Here is a 25,881-nt window from a genome sequence, read left to right as displayed (position 1 = left end):
GCACTTATGGACTTGCAAGGACAAATACTTTTTCACTTTACACTGTTGGTCACCTTTGCTCATGTTCCTCTAGCTAACCTTGCTGATATTCTTTTTGCCACATTTGCTAATATTATTCCAGCTTACTTTGGTGATACTTTAGGCTATGTTTGCTGATATTATTCTAGCTACCTTTGCTGATATTCTTTAGGCTATGTTTGCTCATGTTATTCTACCTAACTTTGCTAATATTTTTCCCTATGTTTGCTGATATTATTCTATCTAACTTTGCTAATATTTTTGGCTATGTTTGCTGATATTATTCTAGCTACCTTTGCTAATATTTTTTGGCTACCTTTGCTGATATTCTTTAGGCTATGTTTGCTGATATTATTCTGGTACTTTTGCTAATATTTTTTGGCTATGTTTGCTGATATTATTGTAGCTACCTTTGCTGATATTATTTAGGCTATGTTTGCTGATGTTATTCTAGTTACCTTTGATGATATTCTTTAGGCTATGTTTGCTGATATTATTCTAGCTGCCTTAGCTGATACGCTTCTGGCCATGTTTGCTGATGTTATTCTAGCTACCTTTGCTAATATTTTTGGCTATGTTTGCTGATATTATTTAGGCTATGTTCACTGATATTATTCTAGCTACCTTTGCTAATATTTTTTGGCTATGTTTGCTGATATTATTCTAGCTACCTTTTTTGATATTCTTGTGGCCATGTTTGCTGATGTTATTCTAGCTACCTTTGCTGATATTCTTTAGGCTATGTTTGCTGATGTTATTCTAGCTACCTTTGCTAATATTTTTTTCTCTATGTTCGCTGATATTATTCTAACAACCTTTGCTGATATTCTTTAGGCTATGTTTGCTGATATTATTCCAGCTACCTTTGTTGATATGCTTGTGGCCATGTTTGCTGATATTATTTTAGCTACCTTTGCTAATATTTTTGGCTATGTTTGCTGATATTATTCTAGCTACCTTTGCTGAATTGCTATTTCCATTTGCTGATACTATTTTGGCTATGCTTGCTGGTATTTTTTAGTTCCCTTTGCTTATACTATTTTGGCTATGGTTGCTGATATTTTTAGTTCCCTTTGTTTATACTATTTTGGCTATGCTTTCTAATATTTTTTTAGCTAGCTTACGTTTTTGGCTATGTTTACTGACATTCTTTGAGCTACCCTTGCTTATATTTTACTGAGCTACCTTTGTTGATACTCTTTTGGCTACGTATGCTTACATTCTTCTGTCTGACAACATTACAGCACATTGATAGGAAATCTCTGCAGGTGGCATCAGAATTTTTCGAGATGGAACATGGAAACCGGATCGGGTCGTCCGTATCCCATCTTCATGTGAGGATTAAGACAAGAAGACACCGTGAAGAGAGTTATAAAATGTGTCTTGATGAGCCCCATTATTTCTCGCTATGTGAAGACCTGAGATAGCCCAGCATCCCCACCATAGTGATTGGTGTTTCTGTGGACCATTTCAGAGAACATGTTTTGCATTGACATTGAACAACAAATAGCAGACAGAGAAGTTTACAGCTACATTGTGAAGACACAAATGTACATTTTCCTTTTTACCTTCCTTAGAAATTCCTCAAGACTCAAAACGACACTCAATTCCATTTAGGTAAAAAATGTAAAGGAAGCCAGACAAGACGACACCCACCTTCTGCAAAGGGCACCACGATCAAGGCCCGGTCCACGAAGACGGTGTTGGTCAAGTGCTGAGCGACCCCCACAGACTCGGACTCGAGGAACTTTACAAAACAGACACGTGAGGTCACAGGCAAGGGTGAGTCACTGGAAGAAAACACAGATATGTTGTGCCAAGCAAACATTCAACATACATCTGGTTCGGTTAAAAACAACCCTTGAGAGAAGGTCACATGACGTTACTTCACCAGTTACTAACTTTTGATGAGTCTGTATATTAGATGCTTGGCTTTGCAATAGTGTGCAGTGGCATTGCTTTAAACCGAATTAACACAAATGGCCCCCAAGCCACACTTTGGATACCCCTGCTTTAACCAGAGTGAGCGTTCTAATACTTTAGCCTTCAATTGTAGCTCAATGAAATTAACAAAACACTACAAGCATATTTCAGCGTATGGCGGCAGAGTTCACTGAAACGTCAGCCCAAAACTAGCAACATGTCAACAACGGCAGCTGTGATTGGCTACAACCGCCTAGCTTGAACATTATTAGCATTAGCTCTATACCAGGCCTACGGAGGTCCGAGTTTGGTCAAAAAAACGTTTTTCCAAAGGATACTCACTCAGGAGGAAATAGTTTCAGTTCTTCTATGTTTCCTACAAATCCAAACAGAGTCCTCATTTGTTCGGAGGTTGTGCTCGGGGAGACATTTGTCACCTGAATGACGTGCGTCGCACAATTCATCCTGGCTGGCGACTGTTTCACTGAATTCGAGATAAATCGAGTGCGGAAATACTCAAGAGAAAAACAACATTAGGCAAATATAAAAAGTAACACGCTTCTAGTAAAGAATAGGTTATTATATGCCACGACGGTGGAAAAGTGCAAAGAGCATCAATGCCACTGCAGAAGCATGCATGCTGCATTCAGGTACAATTAAGAATATTGAATTTCCGTTGTGGAATGTACAAAACATCACAGATAATTCTACGATAATTTGCCTTGTTTCTGAAAAACACACTGATGACTTGAATAAGATATTTAATCAAATTTACATCAATCGAACTTATTTTTGTCGCTTACTTTTTCCTAAGGATATTTTACTGCTTCCAATATGTTAGGTGTATTATCGTTTGTGAAAATACGTAATTAAATGATTAAATTAAATGTTAATTAGTAAAACTAAACAAACCGCCACATTTGTTTTTGTTTTTGAAAGGGAAAAAGGTGTTATAGCGGCTTATCGCCACACCGATACTTGTTTTTCCACGAAATTTAAACACAACACGACTTGGAATGTGAATGATGCAGAAGTAGGCGTGGTCAAGGCTGTTGCTGCTAGCTTGTGGCGTCACCTTCCAATTGTGCTTCTTTATCGCTGGAAATGTCTTAACCTGGACACGATTGTTTGTAGCAAAGCAAGGTATGTCTACATGTATTTACATCACCATTTTCAAAACGTGCATGTATTATTCGCGCCTGTTTGTTTTATGGCGTTTGGTATCCCGACCGTGCTCACTTGCTGTTTAGCTAGCAGTCATTAGAGCCAGTTTGTTATGCTGTGAAATCATGTCTTCGTCATTTGTTTTGTGATTGCATTTATTGCAATGATATCGGACACTACGATATATTTAATGTAGTCTTTTTTTTCTAGGGTGTGGAGTCCTGAAAAGAAGTCGTCATCATGTATCTGCAGAGGTCAACATGTAAGTGAATTTAAAATGAGATGTCAAAGTCATATGGAGCAAGCATGTTGGCCTGTGGCATCTTCTGATAATATAATTTAAAAACCAACAGCAACAATGGAGGAAAAAGTCGAAAATTTATGAGAAACACATCTAAATATTATTAGGAAGAATAACATTTTAGTGGCATGAAGTTGAAATTATTCAAGAAAAAAACAAAACCAATAAAGCTTTAATTTCTAGAAAATTAGCTTGCCGGAAAAGTTATATAGTTATGACAAGAAAGCCTGATTCTACCGAAAGAACTTGAAATATTATGAGGAACAATAATGTAAATACAGTGGCATTGCATTACAATAAGAAAATTCACAAAGAATATTTGGAATGTACAAGAAACTCAGTAAAAATTAGGTGAAAAACAAGCAAATTCATACTAATCATTCATAGTAGTGGTGTTGGCATAACACGACGATACACAATATTATCACATTACATTTAAGGAAATATAGGACTGGACAAACCGGCTTTTCAGAGTCACAAAACAATCCGGTTATTATGAACTAAACAGTCAGCAGTTCTGCTGCACATACTTGGCACTACATAGGCCGTAGACCATAAAGAAAGAACCGTGTAATTATAAGAATATTTAAATTCAAAATGTGGCTATTTAAAAAAAAAACATCTATTAAAAAAGTAACATAACAGCACCGTAAAATTGGTAAAAGTAACAAACAAAAGGTTATTCATTCATTAATTTTCGCGCTAACCACTTGTCCACCCGTGTAATTAACGTATTTTCCAGACTATAAGTGGCACTTTTTTTCATAGGTTGGCTGTTCCTACTCCAGAGTGACTTATAAATGAAAAAAGTGTTTATGTTCCATAAACACTGGACACCTTTTCTGTTCATGTTTATTTTTTGTGTAGCTGAATAACCATTGTGTTAGCATATCTTACACCTATTTAACCTGTTCTATATATTTTTTTTATTAATGTTAAAACTTGCCTTCCAAGAGGATGTAATGTCTGGTTTGGTCAAGTAGTTGTCTAAGTAGTAAAACATGCGACTTATACTCCAGTGCGACTTATGTATGTTTTTTTTTTCTGCCTAATTATGCATTTCTGGCCTTGTGCGACTTATACTTCGGAGCAACTTATAGTCCAGAAAATACTGTATAAGAATATTTAATTAAAAAATGTGGCAATTCTAAAAAAAAAATTGATAAAAAAGTAACATAACAACACCGTAAAAATTGGGAAAAGTAACAAATACAAGGTTATCTTGACTCTAATACATATGTCTTTTGAAGTCAATAATACATTTGTTTAAAAACAAACTCACCGCTAATGGTTGCTAGCGCAGTAATGGAACCCGTGCAGTAGTTTCAATCGATGTCGTGCGGGAAAACGATTTGAACACGCCAACCACGGCGATGAGCAGCAGCTAGCAAGGGCGGACACATGTTGTTCGTACCGGGCCACAACCCTTCTTGTATCGAATACATGTATTGTTGCTAGTATAGACGCATGTAAAATAACTTGCAGATTATAGTTGATTAGCTTAAAAAGAACTACAATTATCATGACGCCAAGAGCGAGGAAGCAGAGATTAGGCGGAATTGGACTCTACTATCACCTGTTCGGACAGAAGTCATAAGCAGTGATTGTAGTTTGATCTGACAAATCTTAAGTAACTTTGATCAAATGTAGAATTACTACAGCTTAAGAAATGGACTTTGTCTAAAAGTGAGTATTCTCTTTTTCAGGAAGAGGGCATCAAACGGTGACAGTTTTGCCTCCATGAGCACTCAGACATGGACCTCCTCAGGCTAGCATGCAGAATCATGGCCAGGGTCAGTACGTTCAGATCCTACCAGTGTGTGCTGCTCCTGGCCTGCTCGTTGGCCGTGGTGGCGTTTTACTACTTCGGCTCAGAGAATCAGAACTTCTCCAGCACCACCAAGAGGATCAAGCAGACGCAGTCCAGCCACAACGCCAACAGAAACGACGCAGACCTGACCATGGACACGCGGCTATCCCAGCTTCATGGACCTGAGGAGGGACCGGGAGAGAAAGACGAAGAAACCCCTGCCCGACGCTACCACGTTCTCATGATGTTCACAAAAGTGGACAAAAGCCGCAGCCTCCAGGACAAGTTCAGGGTGGCCATGTTGTCCATGGTGAAGCACGCGCATTTCTTGGAGGGGGAGATTCTGGTGCTTCATTTCGTCAGCGATCAGCCCAGTAAAGAGCTGGGAGAGAAGATGCTGCAGGAATTCCTCACACATGCAATCTTCAAGTATGAGGTAGGACCGTTATTGTGTACTTTATCCACACATACAGCACACACCGGAACTCTGCATTTGTCCAACCTAATAGATGCCATATATCAGGGGTGTCCTAACTTTTTCCACCAAGGGCCACATCCTGACAAATGAAAGCTGTGTGGTATAAGGTCAAAAAGCATGCAGTATTACATGACAACTTTTTGTTTTGTTATTTATATTATAACTTTTGTTTAAAAAAAAACAAGCAAACAGATTTATAGTTAATACTATTTATCAAACACAAGGGGGCAGTGTTGGCTAACGTTGGCATGGCGGCCTGTGCTGTGTTCTAAACTTGATCACTCTTGAAAGCAGTAAACCACCACATGGCATCATGGCACCCCTTTCATATCAAACTAATGAATGCCAATTGGACACCAGCTATTGTAGTAGTTCATAAGATGTTATGTTACAATGTTATGTTATTTGTGAGAGCATGAACTTTAAATATTTTTTAAATATTTTATTATGAGGAACCAACAAAACCAGTAACAAAGTTGTAACGTTTGAAAAGTTAGGTTGTGGAACATAATAATAAATTATATTAAATATCATGTGGACAAAGTCATAATTCTGTTAATAAAATCTAGCAGAAGCTGTATAATATGTACATATTACATATTATATGTAATATGTATCTACCGCTCAAAAGTTTGGGATCACTTGGAAATTTTTGGGGCTTTTTCTTGGCAGTCCTGCTATGAAGTCCAGCATCCTGAAGTGGCCGCTTCACTGTTGATACTGACACTGGTGTTTGACGGCTACTATTTAGTGCAGCTGCCAGGTGACGACCTGTGAGGCGTCTTTGTCTTCAACTACACACTCTCAGATATTTGTCTGCATCGTTTTTCTGTCCTTGTTAGACCCAATGTGTGCTATTGTTAAAATTTTTTTTGTCTTTCATGATTACAGTCACCCCTGGTTTAATTAATTGGTTACAGACCTGCCAGCGATAAATTAATTTCCACGATATAGGATTCCAAGTCAATAAATTGAATATTTTTGTAGTTGGAGCACGGAAAATCTGTTTATGACTTTGTAAATACGAGGGATTTATGTTGCCGATTTTGATCCCAATCATCCATGAGGGAAATTGACTGATTCTGTTTGTTTCTTTATTTCTTCTTGCACAGTTGTGCAGTGTTTTTCTGTCCTTGTTAGACCCAGTTTGTGCTGCTCTCTGAAGGGAGTAGTTAACAGCATGGTAAGAGATTTTAGTTTTAGTTATGATTTTTAGATGGCTTTTCTAATCATCTATTAGCCTTATAAAATGATGAACTTGGATTAGCAGCCATACCAGGAGATTGATGCAGAGGACTGACAGTTGTTGATAGTAGGCCTCTATGCAAAAATGGACATCCTTCTTTGAAAATCATATCATTCCTTTTCATTGTTTGGGAAACGGATAAAAATGTTTGTGAAATAAATGAAAATATTTTTCTTTGGTAAACAAAGAAATTTGCAAGTGATCCCAAACATTTGAGCAGTAGTGTATGGTATCTGATTAATGTTTTTTTATTTTAAAATCTACCCTTAGTCATCCATCATCAGCACAGTTGTGCAGCGTTTTTCTGTCCTTGTTAGACCCAGTTTGTGCTGCTCTCTGAAGGGAGTAGTTAACAGCATGGTAAGAGATTTTAGTTTTACTTTAGATTTTTAGATGGCTTTTCTAATAATTAATTAATTACATTTCTAATAATTATTAGCCTGTGAGGCGTCTTTGTCTTAAACTACACACTCTCAGATATTTGTCTTTTTGCACGGTTGTGCATCGTTTTTCTGTCCTTGTTAGACCCAGTTTGTGCTGCTCTATTAGCCTTATAAACAATAATAATAATAAAATAATCCATTAGCCTTATAAAATGATGAACTTGGATTAGGCTAGGATAAAAATGTTTATGAAATGCATGAAAATGTGTTTTTCTTTGGAAAACAAAAAAATTTGCAAGTGATCCCAAACTTTTGAGCGGTAGTGTATACTGTTACATAAAGCTAACACAAAGTTTGCTCTTTAAATACATATCAAATGCCTTTTGTTAGCCTTTTATAAAACAAAAATGTCCCCCGCATTTTTTGATCTTTCCATAAGCGACCCTCAGTGGAAAAAGTTTGGACACCCCTGATGTAATTCATATAGTATATAAGTTCGGATATAATTCTAATCTTTCACTCTGTAACGTTGTGTATCCTTCAGTCTATGAAACGTCTGCAGAATTTTTTGTATGTGTGTATATTAAAGCTCAGTAAACTACACCATCTGTGACTGCACGCCATTTTGGTCCAAGGTGCTGAAACCAATGCACAGACGGAACCGTGCTCCCTCTGCTGGCGTAAACATGTCATCACACTGGTTGTTGGCAAGGTTTCAGTGACCATCCATCCAGTCCCGGCTTCCATTGTTTCTCCCGATGAGTGAAAAAAGTGACATGTGTTATTATCCACGCAGGTTGTTTTCCACGATGTGGGGGCCCTCACACGCAGCCTCTTCCCCATTGTGGAGGCCATGCAGAAACACTTCAGCGCCGGCTCTGGAGCTTATTACAGCGACAGCATCTTCTTCCTGTCTGTCGCCATGCACCGCATCATGCCTGAAAGTAAGTCCCTTCCTGGCATCAATCATCAATACCGCTCATTAGGATGACCGGTGAAGAAATTGTATTTTGCCGTTCTTTCCTCTTGTTTCAGTATTTCCTTTTTAAATCTTCCGTATTTTAACTCATTCAAAGATTAAGATTAAGATATGCCTTTATTCGTCCCTCAGTGGGGAAATTTGTATTGCACAGCAGCAAGAGTAGTCAGTTAAGCAGTACAAAATACACAATATAGAAAAATAAACAATATAAACAGCTCAAGTATTAACAGAAATCAACAGTTTTTCCCAGAGTTATATACAATACAGTATGTAGATAATATGAAAAAACAATCCTCAAGTTTCCTTCAAGTGATGATGGTAACGTGGGGCGAGGGACAGGTAGTACAAAATCCCAGTTCTGCATCCGTCCCTCTCTCAATACCAGCTGACCGAAAAGTCATCCCTGCCCATAAAAAAACTTTATGTACTCGATCAATCTGATCGACAGTAATCCCTCGTCTATCACGGTTTATCAGTTCCAGACCCAACCATAAGTTAGCGCATAGAAAACCTGTTTACGACCTTCTAAATTTGATTTTTAACACAATTAGAGCCCTTTACACATTAAATAGTCACCTATAGTCACCTTTAAACTCCTATAACCCAATATAGTCCACATCTGAGATGCATTGGTTATGTTTTTATTTATAAAATATGATCATTTCTCAATGTGGCCCACAGTGGAAATAGTTTGGACACCCCTGCTTTAGATGCAGGCTGATATAATCTGTTGTTTTGGTGATATTGGACCATTCATTCATTCATTTTCTACCGTTTATCCTCACAAGCGTCACTGGGGGTGCTGGAGCCTATCCCAGCTGTCTTCGGGCGAGAGGCGGGGTACACCCTGGACTGGTGGCCAGCCAATCACAGGGCACATATAGACAAACAACCATTCACACTCACATTCATACCTATGGACAATTTGGAGTCGCTAATTAACCTAGCACGTTTTTTGAATGAATGAAGGCCAATAAAGGGGAAAATACAGTGGTTGGGCTGCCCTGAGCAGCAACAATTGCAATCAAGTTAACTTGCAATGATGGATAGCTAGCTAGACAGGGATGGATGGCTATCCATACACATACACAATAACGACTAAACATTCATTCATTCATTTTTCTACCGCTTATCCCCACGAGGATGGCGGCGGTCCCCAGCTGTCTTCGGGGGAGAGGCGGGGTACACCCTGGACTGGTGGCCAGCCAATCACAGGGCACATATAGACAAACAACCATTCACACTCACATTCATACCTATGGACAATTTGGAGTCGCCAATTAACCTAGCATGTTTTTGGAATGTGGGAGGAAACCGGAGAGAACATGGGATTGAACTCTGGTCTCCTAGCTGTGAGGTTTGCGTGCTAACCACTCGTCCACCGTGCAGCCCCGATGTCGGACCAACATTTGATTATTAATCTCCTACTGGGACAGCCCCAGTAGGAGTGTTTTTCTATTGTAAGTAGTTAACTTGTGGCGATGGAGTGTTTACGTACGCTTGTTTTCAAATGTAAGCGCACTGGAGCATTGTCGGGTTGATGGAAGGAGGCACGGCAGGGTGCTGGAAAATGCGGCCTTATTTTGAAATCCCAATGCCGTCAGGTGCGCTCCTCCGTGCAGCAATTGCCGTGCACAGCAGGAAGAGGCAGCACGAGCAGGTCGCTAAACGGCACGTGGCCGCCCCCTGAGGCACAATGCTTCGGGAGGAAGCATTGTGTTTGTACCCTTTGTCCGTCTCGGTGATGGATTGTTGTCATTCACCAGAAGTGATTGGACGGAGACGGGTACATCCTTGTCAACTCGACGCTGAATCAAAATAAAAACATTCTTTGACTAATGTCTTGTTGCACGCATGCTGCTCAGAAAGCACAATGGCATCCATCAGCCGCATGTGGTCAATTCTCTTCTAATCCTTTCTCCTCCGAGTGTCCCGGCACCAGACATGAAGCATGCGGCCTGATAAGTCCGATGCACAAAAGCAAAGTGACGTGCGCACACGGACAAGGATAGCACCCGCACCTTTTTGTTTGTTCGTTTTCACGGGAACAAATGGCGAACAAGTGCGTCACCATGCGTCAATAAGACTTTGTTCCCAATAGGGCTGCAACTAACGATTAGTTTTGCAGTCCATTCATCGAGGAATCGGTTAGCCCCAGACCGGCGGTGTCCAGATGTTTTGCAGCGAGGGCCACATCATCTTGGTATTTTGTCGATATTTTGTGATGTAGTTGAAAAAACTTTTAGTATTCATTCATTCATTCATTTTCTAGCGTCATTCATTCATAGCGTCTTGGAAATAGAACATTGTTCCAAATGTTCCAAAAAAATACAGTCGAACCTTGGTTAGCGTCAGACTGTAACCAAAACGGATGCTAACCAGCATTATTCAGCATTGTTTCCCATTATTCATTCATTAATTTTCGACCACTCTTTCCCTTCCCTTTTCCCTTCCTGGTCTAGACCGCCGTGCAGCCCATTTTTTTAAACCCATTTTTGCTGTTTTTATTTATATTTTCCTAATATTGGAACTTTCTTCTTAAATAATCTTAATTTTCCTATTGTAATATTATGACTTTATCCCCATATTAGACCCTTTTCTCCAACCTCATTTTCCAAAAACGACAACTTTATTTTGTTTTGTTTCTCATATTACAACTTTAAAAAAAAAACTTTTTTTCCTGTAATATTTAAATCCTGTGCGACTAAAATTACTTTTTTTGTATTTATTTTACAAATTTATTCTTGTAAGTGCAACTTTTTTTCTTGATAAATTTCAACATTTTCATTTTTGAGTGAAATGTGGCTTTCACTTTCGAGACATTGCTAGCAAGTAAACAGCGGATCAGCGCTTGGGGGAGGGCGGAGTTTATATATAAGGAAGCCCTCTGTGACATCACAAAGGAACAGTTTTACCATGCCTTTTGGAATCGAGCGTTTTTTTCTTCTTTCAGTGCTCTCTTCCAACTGCGCAAACCTCATCGCCTGGCATCATTTACCATGAGAATACAACATTCATTCATTCATTCATTCATTCATTCATTTTCTACCGCTTTTTAACATTGTAACTAAAAATAATTTGGAAGCATTTGGAAAAAAAAATACAGAAAAAAATATCTGAGACTGATCCAGAAATTTTCGAATTATTATTTCAGTTTGAATCACACTATGAAGGGAAACTGCACTTTAAAATCTAAAAACGATTAATCGAATACCAAAATAGTTGTCGATTCACTGGATAGTGAATTAATCATCGATTAATTGTTGCAGCTCTAGTTTCCGGGTGAAAACGCAAACTAAATTGTGTGCTTGAAAATCAACCTGGGAAAAGATGCCAGGCAACCAGCGATTTCTATCACTGATTTGCATAACAGCAAGGTGAGTCATAATAATAGTAATAATAATAATAATAATAATAATAATTGGCTCGGAAGGAAACCGTTTTCATTGTTCCACTCATCTCCCTCTTGAGGCATCAACACGCAAGGACTTGTAACCAACTTGATTTTCCATCTTAGCTTAATTTGCTCTGATGGGACTACCTCCACACAGCAGCATCTGTTGGACATTCACCGTGGCTTGAAATGACACAATTGGATGAGGTTGGGCTGCTGACGGCAGACGGTAACCATGGTTGTTTTTTTCCGCTGTTCACTCCCGCTATGCAGCCTCTCCTCCTCCCTATCGCCGCAGGGATCTCCAATGGCTCAGAGTAGCGAAGGGATGCTCAAAGCTAACAGCTGCTCCCGAGTATAAAACAATGGAGCAAGCAGCAAGTTACAAACATAATAACATGAACGCTCGGGTTCAATAAACATCTGAATTTGTGTCCAGCGATATATAAGATGAAGAGAGACGATACGTGAAAATGAATGTTGAGAAAATAAACAATCTTTGTAACCTCTTGCATACTTAGCATCACATGTTCAAGCATCACACGGATAAAATTGTTTTGTTTGAGAAAAATTGTGTCTGTTCAGTGTTGGTAAAAACAGAAAACAATGACCCCACCCCCACCCCCACATCGCTGCAGTAAATAGGCTTTTAAGTGCTCCCATCAGGCGAGATATTACAGCTCTAATGAGATTGACCTACATTTTTCCTGTTTGATAACGGTGTACCTTTTTTTTTGTTTTTTCTGGTTGTTGCTCCTGCTGCCGGCGTACGTAGGTGTCGTTTCACCATAATAGCTCCTCTCACCAGAACCAGCAGCGATGGCATTGTCTGACCAATAAACAACCAGTAAAAATGGAACCAAAAGTTAAGATGTCTTAATTCCGTTTGGCTTAGTAACCGGGGTGTCCAAAATGCGGCCCTGCATGAACACTGAAAACTGTAAAGAAAAAAAAACAGTACAAATGACAAAATCAGCAATAATTTCATAAGAATAAAGTCAAAATATGAACGTTTTTCAAAAGCTGTCCCTGTCTTCATTTTGGATGATTTTAACTCTTATTTCAAGGCACACTGAATATGGTGTCCTTGGGCTTTACAGACATGATAATGAAATAAAATAAAATAAAAACCAAATGAAACATGACACTCATCAGAAAAATAAAATATTTATTCCTACTTTTTTTTCGAGAAAAAAAAAGTCTTAACCCTAATCTGCAGTAAAACATGAGTTTTACTGTTTTAAAACACAAGTTTTAAGGTAAGTTTCAGTCGTCAACAAGGAAGCGTTGTATGTGTTTGTGTTTCACATTACGATTCTCAGATTCAGAATCGCCTTTATTGTCATTGTATTTCATACAACGAAATTTGAGTGCAACTCCATGGTGCATTTTATAGAAAGTAAGAATAAGATTAAGGAAAAGGATGAAAAAAATGAAACAAGGAATAACAATATAAATATAAAAGTGGCAGGTGCTGTTGAAAATAAGTGTACATATATGTACATCAAAACAATAACCTATACAGTAACAAGATGTAGAATTGCAGTAACCAAAATGTGGAATTTCAGTTAACAAAATGTAGTATTGCACATATTGTACCTATATGTACAATATGTCGTATCAACAATGTAAATCAAGTAATCTCAACTCATTTTCAAAGCAGGTTAACAAATTATTTCAATTAATTCTATTTAATTGTGAGTTGAATTTACTTGAGCTAATTAGTTAGACTAAATCAAAAGTGAGTTGAGATTATACAACAAAATAAAAATATACAACAAAAATATTTGTTTGTTTGACCTAATAAAGAAAGTTCCGGAAACAAAGCAATAAGTCACGTGAACTTCATCTTTTAATAGTTGTGAGTTGAAAATTACCTGAAATAATTTGCTAGATTTAATAAAAAAATTTAAGGCAGCGAGGTTACAAATTTTTTTAAGTTGAGTCAACTTGGATTTTTTTTTTTTACAGTGTATGAATGAATGAATTCTATGAATAAATCTTAACAATAATAATAATAAATTTTAATTTTTTCTTAAATAATGTTCGTAAAACTTCGTCATATAAGGAATTTATTCCTGTAATATTCCAAAAATTCCAAGTCTTCTCAGAATATAATGTAATATTTCAGCTTTGTTCCACTAAAATGACAAAATTATTCTTGTTAATATTGGGAGTTTATTCTTAATAATTGCAACTTTTTTTTTGTAAGAAAATGCTTTTTTTCCTCTTAATATTTTGACTTTACTCCTGATTTTTTTTATTTTCCAACTTTGTTTTTAAATATTTCTGTTTTTCTTAATATTATGAGTTTATTTCCATAATATTTATTTCATTTTTATATTTTGACTTTATTCTCACACTTACAGTTTCCCCAACCAACCTTTTTTTCTAATTATTACAACTTTAAATTGTTTTTACTTATTTTGATAACATAACTTTTCAGTCGAACAAATTTTCAAAAAATTGCAATTTATCATAATATTACAATTTGGGGGAAAAAAAAACAACTTTCACTTTCCGACTTTCACCCCGACCTCACCCTGCCTTGCTCCAGTTCGGTAATGCGAGTCACGGATCCAACATCAAGCCAACCTCATCAGTGTTGGAAGCATTTGGCACACCTCTTCCTGTTTCACTGGCAGCAGCTAAGCTATGATGCAATAGCCCATGAAGGCATCGTGATGAGCAGTTGCTTGTTTGGACAGCCTGGCTTCCACTTGGTGTTCTTCTTTGTGGCACACATGTTCAAGTTTTTGATTGTATGCAGGTTTTGTACCGGGTTTTAATGAAAATCGGGTATTCACAATGTACCGAGGGCCAACAAATAAACATCTTCAGTCCGCACATGACCCTCGCGCCGCACTTTGAACACCCCTGACGTAAAGGAACGATAAACTGAGTGAGCTTTTGTATTGAAATATCAGCCTTTCCCCTGTACGTCGGTCGAGTGGTAAGCGTGCAGACCTCACAGCTAGGAGACCCGAGTTCAATTCCCCCCTCGGCTATCTCTGTGTGGCGTTTCCGGGGAAAGCAAGCTGGGGGCTCAGACCAGTGGACAGCGTTTACCAACAGGCGTCTATGCGCTAGTTATATTCCACCATTAACCTGATGGGCTGCACGGAGGTTGGGTGGTTAGCGCACAGACCTCACAGCTCGGAGACCCGAGTTCAATTCCACCCTCGGCCATCTCTGTGTGGAGTTTGCATGTTCTCCCCGTTTTAGATTTTTTTTTTGTAAAAAAAAATCAATAATTTTTTTAAAAAATCTATTAAAAAAAAAAAAACAATAAAAATATCAAATTATTTAGGGGGACTTTTGACTTTTAGGGGTTGCAGTGGCCTAATGACGCCACTGCAACCAAGTAGTAGGTTAGTGTTAGCCTGCTTATGCCCTATTGTATGAAATTTGTCAGAGATTTTTTTGTAGAAAAAAAAATATATATCAATAACATTTTTTTTAAATTAATAAAAATATCTATTTATGTAGGGGGCTTAAGAACATTTTAGGGGGGCTGAAGACCCTCTAAAATAGGCCTAATGACGCCACTGCAACCAAGTAGTAGGCTAGTATTAGCCTGCTTTTGCCCTGCTGTATGAAATTTTTCAGGGATTTTTTTTGTAAAAAAAAAATAAAAAAAAAAAAAAATCAATAAAAAATATCAAATTATTTAGGGGGGCTGAAGACCCCCTAAAATAGGCCTAATGACGCCACTGCAACCAAGTAGTAGACTTTTATTAGCCTGCTTTTGCCCTATTGTATGGAATTGGTCAGAGATTTAAAAAAAAAAAGAATAAAAATATCAAATAAAAAAAAATAGCCCTAATGACGCAACTGCAACCAAGATTGGTTGTCTTCGGAAGAGCTCCAACCGGACGATGCAAGCTAATTCTCCCTGTGGATTATGAAGTAGGGCAACATGGATGTGTCATCCTCCAGGGTCCAGTCCAGGGTGTACCCCGCCTCTCGCCTGAAGACAGCTGAGATAGGCTCCAGCACCCCCCTTGTGAGGATAAGCGGTAGAAAATGAATGAATGAATGAATAGCAGCTTTTCCCCTTTTTATTACTTCCACACGCGGCTGATGAACACCTCCCCTCCAAGGCGTCCAATCACGGGTAGAATAACTGTCTGGCGGTCTGGCCATGACACCATCACCCGCCGTTTCCCTCTTCTTTCATCACTATGCCAACTGAAAAACAAAGGAAGCTGAGACAATGACCAGATGAAGACTTGAACATCCTGCATGCAAACAAGCTGCCGTCGGACACACGCTTTCTTCCAAACCGTCACTCGACTGACCTTTCATTTTGTTTGTGTGTACTTATGACCTTCTAACACGTGTTTGCCGTTTTATGCGGAATCTCGAAGCATACGCTCTGATCTCCTGAATGAAACGGCTGCTCAAACGTGTCACGTGTTCTCGTAGGTTTGACGCGCATCGTGCAGCTCGACCTGGACCTGAAGTACAGAACCAACATCAGGGACCTCTTCCAGGAATTCCATCGCTTCGCAGCGGGTGCCGTCATCGGCATCGCCAGAGAGATGCAGCCAGTGTACAGGTATCCAAATTCAGTACAGTCCGAGATGGCTGTTATGATCTGTAACATCTAAACTGGTCACTAGGTGTCAGTAATCAACTCCTCCTACTACTGCCTCATTATGACACCATTTGATTGTGTGTGTGTGTGTGTGTTTGTGTAACACACTCGTTCCAAATTCCAAGCTCTTTGTTCCGCCAATATTTTCCCTTCCCTGTCCAACATAATAAGACCAACACAGCTCAACTGTTACTTGGCTGTTTTTTCCCCCCATCCAGACAGGGCATCAAAACAGGACGTGTGTGTGTGTGTGTGTGTGTGTGTTGGTATCTGGGAAGCGTAGTAGGACTGTGTGAAGTTCTTCTTATAAAATTGCAACTTTTTTTTCTTGTAAGAAAATGCATTTTTTTCCTCTTAATATTTTGCCTTTACTCCTTTTTTATTTTCCGACTTTTTTAACTTTGTTTTTAAATATTTCTACCTTTTTTTAATATTATGAGTTTATTTCCATAATATTTATTTCATTTCTATATTTTGACTTTATTCTAATATCTTTATTTAATGTAATAAATTTAATGTAATATATTTAATGTAAAATTTAATGTAACATTTCAGCTTTGTTCCACTAAAATGACAATATTATTCTTCATAATATTGGGAGTTTATTCTCGTAACATTGCAACTTTTTTTTCTTGTAACAAAATGCTTTTTTTTCCCTCTTAATATTTTGACTTTACTCCTGACTTTTTTTTCCAACTATTTAAACTTTTTTTTTTAACATTATGAGTTTATTTCCATAATATTTATTTCATTTCCATATATTGACTCACACTATAACGTTTTCACCAACCAACGTTTTTTTCAAGTTTTTACAACTTTAATTTTTTTTTATTATTATGTTAAATTTTTTTTGATAACATAACTTTTCAGTCAAGCTAATTTTCCAAAAATTGCAGCTTTTATCATAATATTACAATTTGGGGGGGGAAACATATTTTTTTATGTAATATTTCAGCTTTGTTCCACTAAAATGACAATATTATTCTTCTTAATATTGGAAGTTTATTCTTGTAAAATTGCAATTTTTTTTCTTGTAAGAAAATGCATTTTTTTTCCTCTTAATATATTTACTTTACTCCTGACTTTTTTATGTTCCGACTCTTTAACTTTGTTTTTAAATATTTCTGCCTTTTTTTAATATTATGAGTTTATTTCCATAATATTTATTTCATTTCCATATTTTGACTTCATTCTAATGTCTTTATTTAATGTAATATATTTAATGTAAAATTTAATGTAATATTTCAGCTTTGTTCCACTAAAATGACAATATTATTCTTCATAATATTGGGAGTTTATTTTTGTAAAATTGCAACTTTTTTTTCTTGTAAGAAAATGCATTTTTTTCCTTTTAATATTTTGACTTTACTCCTGACTTTTTTATTTTCCAACTATTTTAACTTTTTTTTAACATTATGAGTTTATTTCCATAATATTTATTTCTTTTCTTGATTATTATCTTACTTTTTTTATAACTTTTCAGTCGAACTAATTTTCCAAAAATGCATTTTAAGAAAATGCATTTTTTTTCCTTTTAATATTTTGACTTTACTCCTGAATTTTTTTCCGACTTTTTAAACTTTGTTTTTAAATATTTCTACCTTTTTTTTTATATTATGAGTTTATGAGTTCCATAATATTTATTTCATTTCCATATTTTGACTTTATAGCTCTTTGTTCCGCCAATATTTTCCCTTCCCTGTCCAATATAATAAGACAAACACAGCTCAACTGTTACTTGGCTGTTTTTTCCCCCCATCCAGACAGGGCATCAAAACAGGACGTGTGTGTGTGTGTGTGTGTGTGTGTGTGTGTTGGTATCTGGGAAGCGTAGTAGAACCGTGTGAAGTGAGGTCAGCTTGTGTTGCAGCTGCTTACTGGAACAAACGCGTAGCCTGGTTGTTTCCTCCGGGGAGGGTTGATCATCTGTGCTGAAGAAACAATGGACTATTTAACTCAACGTAGTCTCAAGGTGGCTGAAGGAGAAGGATACTCTTATTCGTATTTGCTTTCAACGACGTAGCCGCAGTAGAAAACACGTGAAAGGTGAAGTTGGATGTGTAAGAGATAATAGGAGTCCTAATCATGTCATCCAGTGAGGTCCATATAGTTAAAGGATGCTTATTTTTATTTTTATTTTATAAAGCAACTCCTGTACTGTATATATGTTAAAACATTATATATATGTTGGAAAAATACCTACATATCTTCTTTGTGATATTTTTCTGTATTTTTGCAGTTGACATTTTACCAATAATTTCCACTTTCTTCTTAATCTTCGTAAAACTTTGTCATATTCGGAATTTATTCCTGTAATATTAGAACTTTTCTAATTTTCCAAAAATCACAACTTTTATCATAATATTACAATTTGGGAGGAAAAACATATTTTTAATGTAATATTTCAGCTTTGTTCCACTAAAGTGACAATATTATTATTCTTATTTTGGGAGTTTATTCTCGTAACATTGCAACTTTTTTTTTCTTGTAAGAAAATGCAATTTTTCCCATCTTAATATTTTGACTTAATTCCTGACTTATTTTATTTTCCAACTATTTTAACTTTGTTTTTTATCATAATATTACAATTTGTGGGAAAAAAACAAATTTTTTAATGTTATATTTCAGCTTTGTTTTTCATAATATTGGGAGTTTATTCTTGTAAAATTGCAACTTCTTTTTCTTGTAAGAAAATGTTTATTTTCTCTTAATATTTTGACTTTACTCCTGACATTTTTTTTCCAACTTTTGTTTTTTAAATATTTGTATTTAAAAAAAATCTATTTTTCTTAATATTATGAGTTTATTTCCATAATATTTATTTAATTTCCATATTTTGACTTTATTCTCACACTATAACGTTTTCCCCAACCAACCTTTTTACAACTTTGTATTGTTGTTTTTTTTTATTATTATGTTAGATTTTTTTGATAACTTAACTTTTCAGTCGAACTAATTTTCCAAAAATGTCAACTTTTATCATAATATTACAATTTGGGGGGGGCTTATATGTTTTTTATGTAATATTTCAGCTTTGTTCTTCATAATATTGGGAGTTTATTCTTGTAAAAATGCTTTTTTTTCTCTTAATATTTTGACTTTACTCTTGACTTTTTTTTAAATGTTCCAACTATTTATACTTTGTTTTTATATTATATATATATATATTTTATATATTTTTATATTTCTACTTTTTTTCTTAATATTATGAGTTTATTTCCATAATATTGATTTCATTTTTATATTTTGACTTTATTCTCACACTATAACGTTTTCCCCAACCAACCTTTTTTCTAATTATTACAACTTTATATTGTTGTTATTTATAATTATGTTAAAAAAATGTATAACATAACTTTTCAGTCAAGCTAATTTTCCAAAAATTGCAACTTTTTGTTCCTCATTATAGTAACTTTTTTTCAGATTTCACCACAAATGTTATTTTCTCTTCTTCTCACTATTGGAGTATTTGATTTATTGCCATAGCTCGCTGCTCAGCATACAGCAAATGTAGCTGTAGCCAAGTTAGCTAGTTTGGCTCGGCAAGCGATGATGTGCATCCTCTCCTCTGGAGGCCTTTCCTGTTTTCCACACAGAGGCCTGTGATGAAGTCCTCATTGGAGTTCTAATGGACAGAATGTGATGCGGGACAATGCTTCCTCCCACCATTCACAGCACATCCTGCCACTGAAAGCTTCAATATTAACAAAGTTTAAAAAAAAAAAACAAAACAACTGCATTTTTCAAAAGCCCAAGAGACGAGATCCACTTACATAAGTGTCACAGATAACGCAATCAAATGATTTTGGTGTATTTTGAATGAATGTCTCACTGCCTGCTTTTAAAAAGACACCATTCCTTCAGAAGCAAACAAACTCAGTTAAGATTGTGTAACACGTCCCTTGGGAATTTGCTACTTCTCGTCGGGAACAAAGTGGACGACACATTTGCCAGAGCTTGCAGCACAGAAGGGCTCTGTCACTTGTTGAGTTTTTTTCCCCACATCCTTTCTGCCACTGTTATGTTGGCAGTGGCGATGCGAGGCAAGACATGATAACATGATCTGTCCTGTTGGATGCTTAACAGAGTAAGCTAGAGCATGGAAAGCTAAAGAACGCCATATAATGAATGATGCTGTTCACTTGTTTTTCCGCCATCATTTCCGCCAGAAAAGCCATCTAAAAATCTAAACTAAAACTAAAATCTCTTACCATGCTGTTAACTACTCCCTTCAGAGAGCAGGACAAACTGGGTCTAACAAGGACAGAAAAACACTGCACAACTGTGCCGATGATAGATGACTAAGGATAGGTTTTAAAATCAAAAACCATTAATCAAATACCATACACTACCGCTCAAAAGTTTGGGATCGCTTGCAAATTTCTTTGTTTTCCAAAGAAAAACATATTTTCATGCATTTCATAAACATTTGTATCCATTTCCCAAACAATGAAAATGAATGAGATGATTTTCAAAGAAGGATGTACATTTTTGCATAGAGGCCTACTATCAACAACTGTCAGTCCTCTGCATCAATCTCCTGGTATGGCTGCTAATCCAAGTTCATCATTTTATAAGGCTAATAGATGATTAGAAAAGACATCTAAAAATCTAAACTAAAACTAAAATCTCTTACCATGCTGTTAACTACTCCCTTCAGAGAGCAGCACAAACTGGGTCTAACAAGGACAGAAAAACGATGCACAACTGTGCAAGAAGAAACAAAGAAACAAACAAGAATTATTCCATATGATTGGTGTTGGAATCGGTCAATTTCACTCATGGATGATTGGTATCAAAATCGGCAACATAAATCCCTCGTATTTACAAAGTCATAAACAGATTTTCCGTGCTGCAACTCCAAAAATATTCCATTTATTGACTTGGAATCCTATATCGTGGAAATTAATTTATCGCTGGCAGGTCTGTAACCAATTAAATGAACCAGGGGTGACTGTAATCATGAAAGACACAAAAATCCTTAGCAATAGCACAAACTGGGTCTAAGGACAGAAAAACGATGCAGAATCTATTAATAAATCATGCTGGAAAAGCCATCTAAAAATCGTAAACAAAACTAAAATCTCTTACCATGCTGTTAACTACTCCCTTCAGAGAGCAGCACAAACTGGGTCTAACAAGGACAGAAAAACACTGCAAAATCTATTATTTTGTGGTATGTTATTAAGTCATTCAATTCCAGCCTCCCCTCCAGTATTGGCCATTTTAGATCGCTCTTTTAAGGCACATAGAATATTGTGTTTTAGGGCTACACTACCACTCAAAAGTTTGGGATCACTTGCAAATGTCTTTGTTTTCCAAAGAAAAACACATTCTAATGCATTTCACAAACAATATTTGTTTGGCTAATAGATGATTAGAAAAGCCATGTAAAAATTGTAACTAAAACTAAAATCTCTTACCATGCTGTTAACTACTCCCTTCAGAGAGCAGCACAAACTGGGTCTAACAAGGACAGAAAAACAATGCAGACACATATCTGAGAGTGTGTAGTTTAAGACAAAGACGTCTCACAGGACATTTCCAAGTGATCCCAAACTTTTGAGCGGTCGTGTATATTATATAAATCAAATATTATAATTCGTAAATGATTGGAAATAAATCAGAGTAAGCTGTCTTATTGTGTGTTTTTAGGTCTGGATTGGTAGTTCACCTGCTAATTTAAACATCAACACTTTCAACGCATTATATTGCTCTTATGAGTATTAAGTCAGACAAATGACTCTATATTAAATATAAAACACAAGGCAGGGTTAAAATGTGTGTTTGTTTTATGCAACGTTGTTTCCCATGCGTTGTTATGGTTCTGTTCCCATGTTATGGTCACGGTGAGCCCTGATAGAATACATCCTTAGGCTCTCACATGAGAAAATGCTGTATCGGGCACGTACTCGCGGCGTCCAAGCGCTCCGCAGGGACTAGAACGCGGTGGAACTGCAGCTGCTGGATGTGGGTCATCATCCTCCGTCACATGCTCCATTCAGCAGCAAGAGGGCAGGCGCGGCTGTTTATAAATTGGATCAATGTGCTTGTGCAAGTTAGAGGGTCATTCTATTTGTCGGCCATTGAAGCGCTGACCTAAATAAAATAATAACGTGAAGAGGTCCGTATTCAGACCTTCTTCTTTTCCATAAGGTAGCCATCACATTGTTAGATAATTCACTACCAGCGAGTACCAGGAAGTGATCCTATTGTTGCGGCAGTAAGTTTCTGGGTCAATATCGTGTTTATTATGTTTGTATAATGTCAAATATGTATGTCAAATCATGCGTCGCTTCTTGTGTCAGTCAGACGTGCTTCTAACCATAACCCAGGGGTGTCCAAACTTTTTCCAGAGAGGGGTACAGAGTGAAAAATGAAAGGATGGCAGATCATATATTTTCTTAAATTATTACGTTTTAACCTAATTTCCTGAATAATACAAGTTAATCGTGGTTTTTTTTTTTGTTTTTAACATTACAACTATATATTTTTTTCCCTATTATGCTCATTTTTCAACCCTTTGTATTGATTTGTGGACTCCTATAGAGCAGCTACACACAATAACCGGCACAGAAAACTTTGCAGATCTTCCAGAATCTGCACCTATTCCAGCTGTATTTCCAGCTGTGCTTCCCGCCAAGACATTCATTCATTCATTTTCTACCGCTTTTCCTCACAAGGGTCGCAGGGGGTGCTGGAGCCTATCCCACTTGCCTTCAGGCGAGAGGCGGGGTACACCCTGGACTGGTGGCCAGCCAATCACAGGGCACATATAGACAAACAACCATTCACACTCACATTCATAACAATGGACAATTTGGTGTCGCTAATTAACCTAGCATGTTTTTGGAATGTGGGAGGAAACCGGAGTACCCGGAGAAAACCCACGCATGCAAACTCCACACAGAGATGGCAGAGGGTGGAATTGAACCCTGGTCTCCTAGCTGTGAGGTCTGCGTGCTAACCATTTGATCGCCGTGCTGCCCTAATTCAAATATTTATTCATATAAATATTTTATATTTCATGTTCAGATTGTTGGGAATTATCAAATACAGACACGCCCATATAAGGAAGTCTGCTCCTCTGTGACATCACAAAGGGACGGTTTTGCACCGCCCTCTGAAACCAAGCGTTTTGGGCCATGCCAAACATTTGGAATGAATGGATAAGGAAAGCAGAGATTCCACGGTGCTGTACTGTACACTGGAATGCTACTGTCCACATAGCAAAGGTTATTGAAGGAGCGCGTGTCATGTGCCAACGTCACCGATGGGATGTTGGCACAGGAGGCTGCTGACTGGGCATGAGCCTCTGGTGCTCCTGCACACCCGCTTGCTTCCTGTTTTTTTGGCCCCTCAGATGCTTGTTCAGCACAAAGACATGAGAGCAGAGTTGCCCCTTGCGTTTATGAACGTGGCCAAAGCAAGACGGTCATGAAACTCAATTTTAATATTTTTATTTTTAATACTTTTTAATTATTAATAATTATTTTTAATAATTAACTCATAACAATACAAGCTTCATCAAATAAAATTGGTACTTTTTTCTCATTAGAATATGACTTTTTTCCCTTTTTGTATTTGACTTTATTCTTGCAAAATTGCATTTTTTTTAAGTTTTTTTTAAATTCCCCAACTATTTCATGTTTATTTTTGTATATTTTCTTCTAATATTTATTACTTTATTCCAAAATAATGTGGACTTTTTCTGGAGCTTAATTGTAAGAAAATTACAATTTTATTATTTGTTTTGTCATAATATTGCAAATTAAATAATGTTTTCCTTTTAATATTCCAACTTTGTGCTACTAAAATGACAATATTATTTTCCTGGAGCGGCATGGCGGTCTAGTGGTTAGCGCGCAGACCTCACAGCTAGGAGACCAGGGTTCAATTCCACTCTCGGCCATGTCTGTTTGGAGTTTGCATGTTCTCCCCATGCATGCGTGGGTTTTCTCCGGGTACTCCGGTTTTCTCCCACATTCCAAAAACATGCTAGCTTAATTAGCTACTCCAAATTGTCCATAGGTGTGAGTGTGAATGGTTGTTTGTATATATGTGCTGTGATTGGCTGGCCACCTGGGTGTACCCCGCCTCTCGCCCAAAGACAGCTGGGATAGGCTCCAGTAGACATGACAAAACACGACTATAGTCACATTTATACTTTTTTTATTTACAACATATTGCGCAACTGCAGGGTCTTGAGACACATGCTAACTCACAAACTAGAGAGCTAGCGACCTAAACGGTAGCCTTGAAGTTATTTCCTTTAAACTTAAATAGCCAAAAACTTACCACTTCCACACGGATAGGGAGGATAACTATTAACAGTTATTTAACCTTTTACATGAACATTAATCAAACGTAATAATTTTTTCTGGGTACATGATACAATACAGCATCCATATCAAACTAACATTAAACTTTCATATCAAGGCGGGGGCCTCAAACTAGTGTCCTGCGGGCCACATTTGGCCCGCGGGCCGCGTGTTTGAGACCCCTGTTTTATATTGTGAGAATGGCGTGGGTCACATATCAGAAAGTGCCCTCCATCCACACTTTGGACACCCCTGCCGTCGCTGAATGATGAGTGGCCCATGGGCGTGTTTGTGTAAACGGGGTAGTTCAGTCCTCGCCGTTGTGGTAGAGTGGTGTCCCGTTGGAAGATATCTGATGGATGCTCTGCCTGTTGACTGTTTGTCATCTCCCCGTCGCACGCAGACACACGTTCTGGCAGTATCGCAAGGACAACCCCACGACCAGAGTGGGCGAACCGCCGCCCGAGGGTCAGCCTGGCTTCAACAGCGGTGTCATGTTGCTGGACTTGGCTGCCATGAGGAGCTCTGCACTCTACAATCAACTGCTAGAACCCACAAACGTGGCCGAACTGGCCGAGCGGTACAGCTTCAGGGGCCATCTTGGGGACCAAGACTTCTTCACCATGATCGGCATGGAGCATCCGGACTTATTTTACTCTTTGGCGTGCGGCTGGAACCGTCAACTGTGCACCTGGTGGAGGGAGCACGGATACAGGGACGTCTTTCAGTTGTACTATGGATGCGACGGACCCGTTTATATCTACCACGGCAACTGTAACAGCGCCATTCCTGATGACTGATGACAGGTACGAGACATTCAGGGTTCGGGAATGGCAATGACGATGTTTTTCCACACAGCACACATTCTGTTCTTGCCGGTCGAGCCTCGACGGAGACGTTTTTCCCTGCCGGCAGTACTGCTTTATTGTTGCTACGGTACGTGTTCATCATTTTTTTTCTGCTTTATTGTACCATCAAAACGCCAACAGGTGCACGGGTGTTTTTTATTGCTCCATGACATAATAAAAAAATTGACCTTAATGGGAAATTTGGGTTCAAAAACAGCAAAAATTATAAAAATCACAGCTGGAGCACGGATGTTTTTTATTGCTCCATGACATAATAAAAAAAATTACGTTAATGAGAAATTTGGGTTAAAAAAAAAACTGCAAAAATTATAAAAATCACAGCTGGATTGCTCCCTGACAGATTTAAAAAATTTACCTTAATGAGAAATTTGGGTTTAAAAAAACAGCAAAAA

General features: G+C 37.5%; 2 protein-coding genes across 5 annotated transcripts in view; one reads left to right on the top strand and one right to left on the bottom strand.

Annotated features, from left to right (window-relative positions):
* The window catches only part of LOC131130156 (uncharacterized), a 6,670-nt gene extending 4,081 nt beyond the window's left edge, over positions 1 to 2,589 (bottom strand). Inside the window, exons 1-2 of one of the 3 annotated variants that reach the window (XM_058074383.2) lie at positions 2,284 to 2,589; positions 1,675 to 1,808 (exon numbers count right to left, since the gene is read on the bottom strand). In XM_058074383.2, coding sequence (XP_057930366.2) covers positions 1,675 to 1,808; positions 2,284 to 2,405 — 256 coding nt within the window. In that variant the 5' untranslated portion in view covers positions 2,406 to 2,589. The remainder of the gene's footprint in view (positions 1 to 1,674; positions 1,809 to 2,283) is intronic. The other 2 variants (XM_078790318.1, XM_058074384.2) reach the window with 2 other exon arrangements.
* xxylt1 (xyloside xylosyltransferase 1) lies at positions 1,187 to 25,881 on the top strand. 2 transcript variants are annotated; one of them, XM_078790319.1, is made up of 6 exons: positions 1,187 to 1,800; positions 3,316 to 3,367; positions 5,113 to 5,652; positions 8,120 to 8,267; positions 16,128 to 16,260; positions 25,024 to 25,881. In XM_078790319.1, the coding sequence occupies exons 3-6, from the start codon at positions 5,161 to 5,163 to the stop codon at positions 25,418 to 25,420; spliced, it is 1,170 nt and encodes a 389-aa protein (XP_078646445.1). In that variant the 5' UTR covers positions 1,187 to 1,800; positions 3,316 to 3,367; positions 5,113 to 5,160; the 3' UTR covers positions 25,421 to 25,881. The 2 variants fall into 2 exon arrangements, with proteins under 2 accessions (XP_078646445.1, XP_057930369.2); XM_058074386.2 differs by lacking the exon at positions 1,187 to 1,800 and adding an exon at positions 2,923 to 3,084.

The sequence above is a fragment of the Doryrhamphus excisus genome, linkage group LG4 (assembly GCF_037039965.1).
Source record: "Doryrhamphus excisus strain RoL-2023G ecotype Guam linkage group LG4, RoL_Dexc_Guam_v1.1, whole genome shotgun sequence".
NCBI classification, from domain to species: domain Eukaryota; kingdom Metazoa; phylum Chordata; class Actinopteri; order Syngnathiformes; family Syngnathidae; genus Doryrhamphus; species Doryrhamphus excisus.
Note: the sequence above shows the minus strand (reverse complement) of the source record. Positions and strands in the feature narration are given on the sequence as shown.

What these genes read in the sequence shown, in the direction of transcription:
- xxylt1 (XM_078790319.1), top strand. Translation starts at nt 5,161, where the DNA reads ATGGACCTCCTCAGGCTAGCATGCAGAATCATGGCCAGGGTCAGTACG. An exon ending in GCACCGCATCATGCCTGAAA is followed by an intron (nt 8,268 to 16,127) that starts GTAAGTCCCTTC and finishes GTGTTCTCGTAG; the next exon opens with GTTTGACGCGCATCGTGCAG. An exon ending in GAGATGCAGCCAGTGTACAG is followed by an intron (nt 16,261 to 25,023) that starts GTATCCAAATTC and finishes CGTCGCACGCAG; the next exon opens with ACACACGTTCTGGCAGTATC.